This window comes from Plectropomus leopardus, chromosome 21 (assembly GCF_008729295.1).
Source record: "Plectropomus leopardus isolate mb chromosome 21, YSFRI_Pleo_2.0, whole genome shotgun sequence".
NCBI lineage: Eukaryota > Metazoa > Chordata > Actinopteri > Perciformes > Serranidae > Plectropomus > Plectropomus leopardus.
Genome location: NC_056483.1, coordinates 966,875 through 978,081, shown reverse-complemented (window position 1 = coordinate 978,081; position 11,207 = coordinate 966,875). Strand labels below are relative to the sequence as shown.

Below are 11,207 nucleotides of genomic sequence, written 5' to 3'. Positions count from 1 at the left end.
TATTTTTATAATAGATTAAAAAATAAAAAAATACATCAAATAAAAAAAATTGGTATATCTATGCAAAATGGAGTACATTAACTGCCATTGAGAGGTATTTAAAATAAAAAAAAATATGCAGGCACAGAATCTAGGTCCATAAAAAATCGTTTTATCGTAACATCGCAACACAACAAACTATTTGGGTTTTTAAACCTGATGTTCTGGTGTATCCTGGTTTAAACGAGGAAACTCATTATAAACCCTTTCTGTAAAATATATATACAGTTAAATATCAACGTAGACAACGACGTTTTTTTGTACGATAAAATCTAAATAATTTGACTAATGGTTTATTATTATTATTATTAATATGTTGATCTTATTTTTATGTATTTTGGAAGTCTGTTTCGTTACTTCCCATTTAAACTTCATCATCAGTACTCAGAAAACTACAGACTCACCTTCTTTTTGCTGAACGGCGGCTCTTTCCAAAGAGTCTCCAGGGTGCTGCGGCCCTGCTGAGCCCAGGTGTACGCCGAGTCCCGACTCACCTGGTGGAAGCACCAAAAACAACATTAACCCGCACGTGAAGAGACGGATGATTGTAACGGGTCTGAGAGCTCAGAGCGTCCTAAAAACAACATTAACCCGCACGTAAAGAGACGGATGATTGTAACGGGTCTGAGAGCTCAGAGCGTCCTCATCATCTTAATTTAACGCACATTTAATCTGCAATTCCACATTTTTAGCAAAGAATTTTCAAAACTTTTCCGCAACTTTTTCAAGAATATTTTAATCCATTTCCGGGACTCAGTCAGAATAATGGCACGGCCACCGACATTAACCCTTTAACAGTCACACTAAGAGATGCATTTGCAAAAAATTGTACATTATAGACCATAGAATATGTTCAAGTTCAGTTTATAAGAATATTTTTTCCATGTATAATACATTGTAAAAAGCATAAAAGTCAATGTAATGTCATATAGATCTAAAAATAAAAGTAACTTCATACATACAATAAACTTACAAAAATAAATAGATACAAATAAAAATCTAGTGAGAAAGATCTGTATAAAATATATATTAAAAAACAAACTGTCATTGATAAAAACACAAGATCACAAAAAATCTGTGTTAAATGCACGGTAAAAAAAAAAAAAAAAAAAAAAGTCAACCGTGTGGTTACAATGCCTGTTAAAGGGTTAAACAATGACTTTCTTTATTTGTCTATTTATTTTATTTTATCAAAAAGGTAACATCGCTGCAGATTCGACACAAACTGCTCAAACTCTTTTCGTCCAAATGACCCTTTGCACTGTTTTTAAAAAACAAAAAAAATGTTGCATTAGGGCTTGTACATATGTGGATTTAAAACTATATTTTCCTGTTTTTCTCTTTTATTTTCCTTTTATATTTACTGTTTAATTCCTGTACATTGAGAGCAAATTTAACTGATTTTAAATTCCTCGTCTGTGTGAGCGTAGTTAGCCAAAAAAGCTGATTCTGATTCTTTATTCTGTATAATGTCACAACTGCACGTTATATGTTACACGCCTGCAAAAGCTGTGTTTTAAAATATGGAAAATCTAAATAGAAATATTGTGGAAAAAATATGCACGTCTCGTCTTTGACCCAAATTCATAATTAGGGAATTTACAATAAACTATAAGAAAAAAGATTCTCTAAAAATACTGGAACAAATACACTATATGTAAAATTTAAACCCGTAAATAAACTGGTTTTATTTGAAAGAAATTCAGAGAAATCTTCTGACTTGCGTGTCGTTTTATCTGGTCGGTTCGTGCGTTTTCATATCTGCACCCTCTGCTTGGGTGTGAGCTCGAGTGTGAACGCGTCTGGGTGTGTCTCTCTCCGTATCTGTGCGTGTGTGTGTGTGTGTGTGTGTGTGTGTGTTCCTGCCTGTCGGCTCTCTGGGTGGAAATACAGTAAATAAAAGGAGCCAGACATCAGCGGGAAATACAAGCACTTTCACAGCCAGGACTTCCTGCAGGAGAGCGCAGCCCTTTCCTGACAGGAAACGCTCACAGCTCCGTCGCTGATTCGCTCTGACTAACGCCTGGAAACTTTTCATCTACGTGATGTCAGCGTGAGCTGCAGGTTACAGGGCGAGGCGGGATTTTCCTTTACTAAATAAGTCCTGAAATAAACTTTGTGCTGCACCAAAAACACTGAGCAGGAACTTTGTCCCTGAACATGAAAAACGGTTCACTGTTGCTGCTTTCACAGCTGCTTCCAGGCTTTATTTTGGGAGGTCGAACAGATGAAGAGGCTTTATTTTTTTCCTCTATTATATTGTCGTTTTTGTCGGCTTATTAACTATCTAGAAAATCTATTTTTTGGGTCACAGCAGAGATGTGATGTCCTGTGGTGTGACAAAGTGAAAAGGTGAAATTTAAAACCGGGCGCCCAGAGGCGACAGACGCTTAAATCTGAAGCTTTTGAGACTTTTTCAAGATTTTAATTAAAAGTTAAGGCTGATTTTTCTTATTTAAGTATTACGGAGCAACTTACTTTGCTTTGGGGCCACTTAAACAAAAAGGGGCCAGGGGCCAGCAGCAGCATCACCGTGTATGTTTCCTAAAGGACCTTTTATAGGATTTTAGGACATTTCTAGGATTTTAAGATATTTTTTCGATTTTAGGGCACTTCTAAGACTTGAGAACATTTATAGGACTTTAGGACATTTCTAGGATTTTAGGACATTTTTTTAGATTTTACGATGTTTTTAAGATTTCGGACATTTATCTGATTTTAGGACATTTCTATGGATTTATAAAAATCCCTCGTCTCATTTTTCCATTTTTAAGCCTTTTGAAAGATTGATTTAAGTAATTTTATTAACATTTAAAACCTTATTTTTAGATTAATGAATCCAATGTCTTTTAAGACTTTTTAAGGACCCTGGATCCGACAGAATAACAACATACTCACCTTCAGCAGAGACGCAGCCTGCTGAGGGTAAAACATGGAGGCGCTCAGAGCCATGAGTCCAACAGGAAACAGCAGCTGCTTCACTCTGGAGCCTGAAACAGAAACACGTTTTTAACCAACAGCACAGTTTAACGTTTCCTCGTCACAGTTTGTCACAGCTGCGTTTTTCTGACAGTCTGACACTGACTCCCCCCCTCAGACAAACCTGAGACAAACTTAAAGACGACCTGTTAATTACATGCTTCATTACGTTACATGTTCCAGCAGGAATATGATCCAAAACCAGAGAGACGACTTCAGCAGCATGAAGGCAGCATGTGCTTCCCTGACGTGAACATGCGGCGTATGTTAAACTACACACGTGCAGCAGATGATCATAAAAAGAAAGACACATCGAGCTGATGTCAGCTGGTCTATTTAATTGTGGCACTTAATTTAAGGATGCTTTTGTTGTTTCCCTACAGAGAAAATGCTCCTGGATTAAAGGAAGAGCACACGGAAAACTGTCACAAAAAGACTTGAGAAGTAAAAACAAAACAAACATGCGAGCAAACAGCAGCCTGAAGTGAAAAAACTCTCTTCCAGATTTCCACCCCAGAAATACGCCTGTGTTCAAAAATATGAATAGTTTCTTATTTCTTTGGTATTTTTGTCATAAATAGATATGCAGCCATGACTGTTGGGTAGTGTGCAGGTCTATGTTCATATTTAGCATTAAACAGGAGCCAGTTCAGGTGCAGAATCTGTCGGTAGGACTCGTCATATTATCTTAAAATCACCTTACCTCTGTAACGGGTTTGATCTTTCTGCTGCTCTGTGAGGTAATGCAGGTCAGTGTGTGTGTGTGTGTGTGTGTGTGTGTGTGTGTTTACCTTTGGCTAAATAAAGTCCCAGGAAGCCGGAGAAACCCACCACCGCCACACTGGGGTAGAGGTCAGGAGGAGGGTCACTGAGGAACTGGTACACATCTGAAAAATCAACCAGTGAGTGAAGAGGACTGACAAGTACTGAAACATCCGAAAATCACCTGTCAACGACTTTAAAGGGAAATTCCACCATTTTTACACCGTGAAGTTTTTTGTTTTTTAACAGTTCAGTCAAACTGCATTTTTGGGGGTCTGCAGCGAGCTCTCATGATTATGTGACATGTTGCACTGACGGCTTCCTCACCTGTGACTGCTGTTATGGAGGTGCTGATTGTGGGCTCCACAGTCTTGTAAACTTGCTGGAAAGAGAGATACAGTACAACATATTTTCTTATGTGGCATAAAATATACAAAAAGAATTGATAATAATAATAATTTTACTTATACAGCACCTTTAATAATAGCAGGAACTTTGGGAGTAATAAACATAAATGTGTAAAAAACATGCCAAACAGAGAAAGGTCTAAAGAAATCAAACAAAAGAATAAAATGTGAACACGAATGCTCAACAAGAGAATATCAAATACAGGAATAAATAAATAAAAATAATAATTAATAAAATAAAAAAAATCTAATGTAAGAATAAAACAAAAAAAATGATAAAAATAATATAAGAAGATGAAATCATATCAGTGGGGATAAAACAAGATCAGAACTAGTTTAAAAAAAAAAGAAACAGGTGAACAAGTAAGTAACTTAAGACTGAAAGGAGGATGAGAACAGGGTATCAGGGGGATGAAGAGCAGAAAAATAGAGTCAGAGCAGCAAACTGAGAAGAGGAAAAGAGATAAAAGATGAATAAATAAATAAATAGACATATAAAAGGTGACTTCACATAAAAACAAGTGTGAAAATAGTCTACTGTCTGCAGAATTGTTGTTTGCTTAACGTGTTCACGGCTGTGAGGCTCAGATTTTAGATTTTGGGTTCAGTCTTCAGCTGGACTAGAAACACTGTATGTTTTAGCCTTTTGTTCACATACAAACTGCATTTTAAGACAGAAAATGGGCCTAATAAAACTCTTCCAGGGTGAAGATGTTCAGAATTTCAGTGTTAACAAGCAGACGTGCAAAATCAGGTTTATGGTTTGTGATGTTTTCCCCTTGTTGGTTTTTTTTTTACAGCACTTGTGCAGATCTAAGTCTATAAAACAACTGAAAAGTGACCAATTACTGCTCAAAATATAACAGAACTCCTGTATTATGCACTTCAAATCATCTACAGACAGATCAGATATGGAGTCACTCAAATGAATATTAGGGAACTAAACAGTTTGTAAACACATATGAAAAGGAGAGCTTAGAAAAAATATGCAGCATGTTAAAGTACAAAAGCTTGTTTCTCATATTTGTCAAACTTGTGAATCTATATTTAAAAAAAAAAAAGACGGACCCTTTAAAACCCTAATAAAATAAAAACACAAAAACGAGATTAAGCACACTCAGCACGACTAATTATTGCGCTCACGGTAAGTATCGCTTTTATCACAGTGTGTAAAAATACACTTCCTCATAAAACCCCAAACAGCAACAACAAAAAAAAGAAGAAGAAACAAAAACAAAAAAACAAACAAGCAGTATCTTTACATGTCACTTACCTCGACTTTCTCCATTGCAGCCTGGCCTTTTTCTGCAAAAAAAATATTTTAAAAAATCAAAAATCTGTGACAAAAACTGAATCAAATAACTCAAATCAAATGCCTGATTCAGCCGTTCAGTATCGACATGCACAACGTTATGATCAGGGCTGTCAAACAATTATATTTTTAAACTGCGATTAATCGGGAAATTTCAATAGTTAATCACGATTAATCGCATCTTTTAATCACGTTTTTAATCACATTATTTTGCATTTAAAAACAGTTTTGAAGTCCACATTAACAAAGTGAAGCAGTTCTTACCAGATTGTCTCGATTAGGAAACAAATGACGGTAAAAACTGCATAAAGTGGGCGCGTCTGTAAAGACGAGACTCGTGGGAACCGACTGATCCCATTTTCACTCAGAGGTCAAGGGACCATCACCAAATTTAGCCGAACTTTGGCGTGTTAGTCCGCCCCCCTTACGAGAAGCTAGTATCACTGGATTCCCTCAATCTGCTAGTTTCATATGATACCAGAATCGTTATTTTGGCTTTAAAATTTAACCCCCTGAAGCCTCTTAAAGACGGGAATGTTGGTTGGTTATTAGCACGCGTTAATTACGTCACGTTAAAGTGACCTTTTAGATACAAAATCCCAGACCTTCATCATCATATCTATTAAACATTTGTGTGAAATTTGTTTTAATATGAATATTTGAGTAATTGCCAAAAAACATTTTTTGTGACACTTCAGTGACTTTAACCTACAAACTCTTGATTGTAATCGGTTCTTGAGTCAAAAGTGGACGTTTGTGCCAAATTTAAGGAAACTTCCTCAAGTCCTTCTGAGATATTGCAATCACGAAAATGAGACGGGCGAAAGGTCACCGCGACCTTTGACCAACAAAATCTGATCAGGTCATCGTTGAGTTCATATCGTTTTTGCCAAATCAGGTGCACGAGGATGAGACTGACGGTTGGAAAACGTGAGAACGTGACGCGTCTGTGACAGTTACAATAACGTTTTTTTTATTGGGAGTGTTTTCAACCGAAATCATCAACATAACAAAAACAAATCTGAAGACACCAACATTTCATAATAACGAGCTTCACAGAAACTCGTTGCTTAACTGGTTGCTTGTGGTTCTCTTCGTTTATGTCGTTATTTTGGAAACAAAAGAGATAAACGTGCATCAGCTGCCTCGCCTCTCGTCTCGTGTGGCTGTTTTTCTGCAGTGATGGCAGGAAGTCAGAGCAGCTGACCAAAAACACTGACGCCGCACATCAGGAATGAAAACTGAGGAGTTGAGCTCTGTGAAATCCAAGAGGAATTTTTGGGCTTCTGGACAGTTCAGAAATGCAACAATATTTCCCACAACATCTGTGGAAAACGTGCGACTGTCGGTGCAAACTGAAATTTAAGTCCCTCATTCATAATGTTTTTCTTTCTCTCGCAGGTCACGACTCGTGGTAACTGAAGAGATTTTGTTTGATGGAGTCGGGCATTTACACAGAAACTGAGCATCTATACCCTCAATTCCAACTAACTGGATATTTTCCAGTGGCACAAACCCAATTTTTTGTGCTATAATTAATCTGCTTTGATGAAATTTTTGTGTCAGTGAGCGTCAGATGCAAACACACCTGCTGCAGGTTCTGCAGGTTTCAACATGCACATTTAAACATCACCTTTAAAGCTCCACTGTGTAAGATTTAGGGGGATTTATTGGCAGAAATTGAAAATAATATAATAAGTTTGTTTTCTTTTGTGCATAATCACCTGAAAATAAGAACAGCTGTGTTTTTCTTACTTTAGAACGAGTCGTTTAACTAATTTAGTAACGTTTTACTACATAATTGAGGTCAAATTTCCGTGTGTAACAATATAAACCTTCTTGCTCAAGCTTTTGTTTATATCTGTGATCTGCAAATTGCCCTGATTACCTTTTTAATTTATTTATATTGCAGTGCGTCTCAGGTTGAGGTAAACAGAAGCAGATTTTCAGGTTGAGTTTTTGCAGCGAAACAAAAAAAAGAGGCAGAGCATCTCCACCCTTAATTCAATATATGAAAAATATGTTCCAGCTCAGCCCAAACTCGTTTCTTCTGCTATGATTAAACTTTCTTTGTTGACATGTTCGTGTCGGGACGTATGATGGACACACCTGGCACTGGTTTGTGTACGGTTCTTCTGCCAATTTCCTCAGCGATGCGACGCTCTGCTCCAGCGGTCCGGCCTCCGGCTCCACATACCGAGAGTCCACCTCGGGGCTGGTGTACAAACGACGGCAGCTGAACCACAACGAACAACAACGAGGCGAACATCAGTGTCGTCTCTGAGTTACATTTGCACAACGATTACATCAAAGTTATGATTCAAAACAGGGAAAGAACCATAACGGGGACACACGACGGCCTATCATAAACAGGAGGAAGTGTTCTTTTACGTGTACAGAAAATTTTCCTCCTTCTTTAGCTGAATAAACTCGTTAAAAAACCCTCTTGGATCAGCAAAATTTTTTAAAAAAACAACAAAAAACAGGCCTGTTTTTTCTCACAACACCAAAACTTAAAGACATTTGTTGTTTTTTTTATAGGACAGCAGTGCCACAATCATATGATGATCTTTAAGAATATAATGCAAACAAATAACATAAAAAAGATATTAAATAACAAGATTTAATTGACATTTTATTATTATTATTGTTATTATTGAAAGGAAAGGAAACAATAAAAAGGCTTTAAATTAAAAATAAAGAGTATGTGTGTAGGCATGAGCAGAAAGTATAATAACGCTGAAACAAAGTCATTCTTCAAACTTTTACATGAAATGTAATTTAACCCAAGCAATTAAGGCTTCAGTTGTTCATTTATTTGTTTTGTTTTATGTTTCCTTTTTTTATGCATCTTTGCTCTTTTTAATCTTTTTTTGTTGTTTGTTCTCTGTACATACAGTATATATCTTTATTTTTATTATTGTTATGTCTTTTTATTCTATTCTATGTTAAGTGCCTTCCTTTGTATATTTATTTGCATTATTTTGCCTTTTTAACAAATATTTTATCAGTCGCTGCTCTAACAAAACAATTTCCCTCATGGGATTAATAAAGTATTTATATTTTATTCTACTCTATTATTCAGAATCAGAATCAGAAATACTTTATTGATCCCTCAGAGGAAATCAACAATTTAGTTACAGATGCTCCCATTCAAAAGTCTGAAAAGAAGTAGGAAAGTGTAGAAATATATCAATACAATTTAAACAAAAGTACTAATATAAAATAAATATATCTAAACACTCGCACAAAGTATAAATATAAATGTACATTTTGTTCTTGTTTCTACCATGTGATAAGTTGAATATAGCATATTACACATGGATGCTATATTCAAATGTTGTAATCTGTTGTTTTATTTGTTGTTGCTTTAAGTTAATATGCACTAAATAAATGGTGAATTAAAAAAGAAAAATTTAGTGTAATTTTTTCAGTTATTTCAGTTATATGTTTTAAGGAGAAATTGAGCCAATTTGCTGAAGTTTTAAAGGGTTAAAACCGTAAATATCCCACCCTTTCAAACATAAAGTGAAGCTTTTCTGTAAAAATAAGATTGCTGACAGATAATAACATATTGATGACTTCACCTCATCGATGCTCAGAGCCGGCTGCGGGCTCTTCTTCTTCGCCTCGCCGGCCGCAGCGGCAGCCTGCACGGAGCCGCTCAGCAGCGCCGCCACACCTGGAGCTGCGACACACAGCGACACCTGGCGGCAAAGCGACACAACACACACCCTGTTAATGACGACAGAACTAACGAGTAAAGCGCCAAATTAAACCGTTATATCAATTAAAACAACGTATATAATGATTCAGACATTTTAAACCACCGGAAGAATATTAAACACATTTTAAAGTCGCGTTAAATAAATTTAAAAAAAGCAGAATTCGCTTTATAACTGACAGGTTAGCTGCATCAGCTAGCGACATGCTAACATCAGCTGTTGACTAATTTAGCGACGTTTAAACATTTATTTTTAAATAACAAATCAGCGTGTAACACAATAAACTTACGATACACAACATAACAGCTACAGTTTAACATGCAATTACAGTTAAAGGTGCTAAAAAGGTGAAAATCACAAAGAATAGTTACCAGTTTGACATATGACATTCTGACACAGGAGACTTTCGCTTTTCTACGGCAAGTCGGAGGTGTGACGCACTAAAAGGCGCATGCGCGGTTTGCTCCTCTCCAGAGACAGTGGATAAACAGATACAGAATATTTTTAATACATCTGAGGGTTGAACACTGAATATATGAATTTAAAAAAAAATATATATATATAGAAATGAAATAAAATAAAGTTTTTGAAATTAAACAAAAAACAAATAAACAAAAAAAAAAAAATTAAAGTGCATAAACTGTGATAAATAAATAAAACCTCAATGGTCTCCAAATCAAATAATGCTCTTCTATAAATAAAATAATACTAAAAATAATAAAAACTAAAATATTCTTTTAAAAAATTAAGCAATAAAAACTAAGTGCATATATTGTAAATAATAAAGAAATGAATAAACACTATGATCAATAAATAAATAATTAAGTGAATAAATACATAAATATAGCCTAAATACTCTTCAATTCAAAATAATGTTTAGTACATTCAGACTCTATTAAGTTGTACAATCTTACACCTTTTAGCAGTAACGTACAGACAATTGTTAATTCATAATAAAATTTTTTAAAATTCTTAATAGCTTTTTCACCAATTATTTCTGCCTGTCAGTTATAAAATGAATGCATTTTACAGTTTAATTTTGCTGTCAAAACTGTTAAGAAAAGTACTCATGATTTTAGAGTAATATATTATTGGATATTAATCATGAATGTATTAACGTATTTGTCACTTTGATGTTGCACAAAAACAACTCTGCAAACATTATTTCAGTTGTTTTAACCCCTTGTCAACTAAAAATAAAACCCTGTGAACTGCTTTTCTGTTTCATATTCGTGTAAATTAAAGATATTTGAATTTGGGGCTGTTGGTTAAACAAAACAACACATTTTCAGACGACACCATGGACTCTGTAAACTTGTGATGAGCGTTTTTAACTTCTTTCTGACCCATGAGGCTCGTCAAAAAAGTCAATAATATCTGACAGATTATTCAATGTGAAAAATGCCATAAGATGCAGCTGCACAAATACTCACATTTATGTTTTTGTCTTTAATACACACACAAGTTTCTCCTGCATGACTGCGTTTATCTATGCAGCGAAAGCAAAAAATGAATAAAAATACAGGAAAAAAGTCGATAATGAACTGAGTCACAAACATAAGAAGAGTCAGAAACACACACAGAGATAGAAAAACACACAGGCCGTCAGCTGAAAGTTGACCAATATGAACATTTATTTCTGGAAAGAAGTTACAAATCGTTTCCAAAGAGTTTCTACTCAGATTATAAGATACATTAATCTGATTTTACGTTCTTTTTCGGATACAGTCGTTGCAGCAAGGTATGTTTTTTTTTAATTTAATCCTCTATTCTGTTTTCCTACTGACAGACTGAAGACTGGTGGACTAAAGGATGCTGCGCTATGACTGGATGTGCCATAAATCAGGACAGTAGTACTTTATCGGTTACACGTTTCTTCTTTTAACAGCAACATGAGAGGAGGAGGAGCAGCGAGAGGTGCGATGATCATGAGATCAGCTGCAGAGAAAACAGCGACACGGAGGAGACGGAGGGGGCGCGGGG

At 35.6% G+C, this 11,207-nt stretch overlaps 1 protein-coding gene across 1 annotated transcript; it reads right to left on the bottom strand.

Moving 5' to 3' along the window:
- Window positions 1-431: 431 nt before the first annotated feature.
- On the bottom strand, window positions 432-9,613 carry LOC121960960 (MICOS complex subunit MIC26-like). The gene is made up of 7 exons (XM_042510866.1): window positions 9,596-9,613; window positions 9,082-9,206; window positions 7,609-7,735; window positions 4,108-4,162; window positions 3,810-3,905; window positions 2,938-3,029; window positions 432-533 (listed from the first exon to the last, which is right to left on the bottom strand). Exons 1-7 carry the CDS (start codon window positions 9,611-9,613, stop codon window positions 432-434), a joined length of 615 nt encoding a protein of 204 aa, XP_042366800.1.
- Window positions 9,614-11,207: the final 1,594 nt, after the last annotated feature.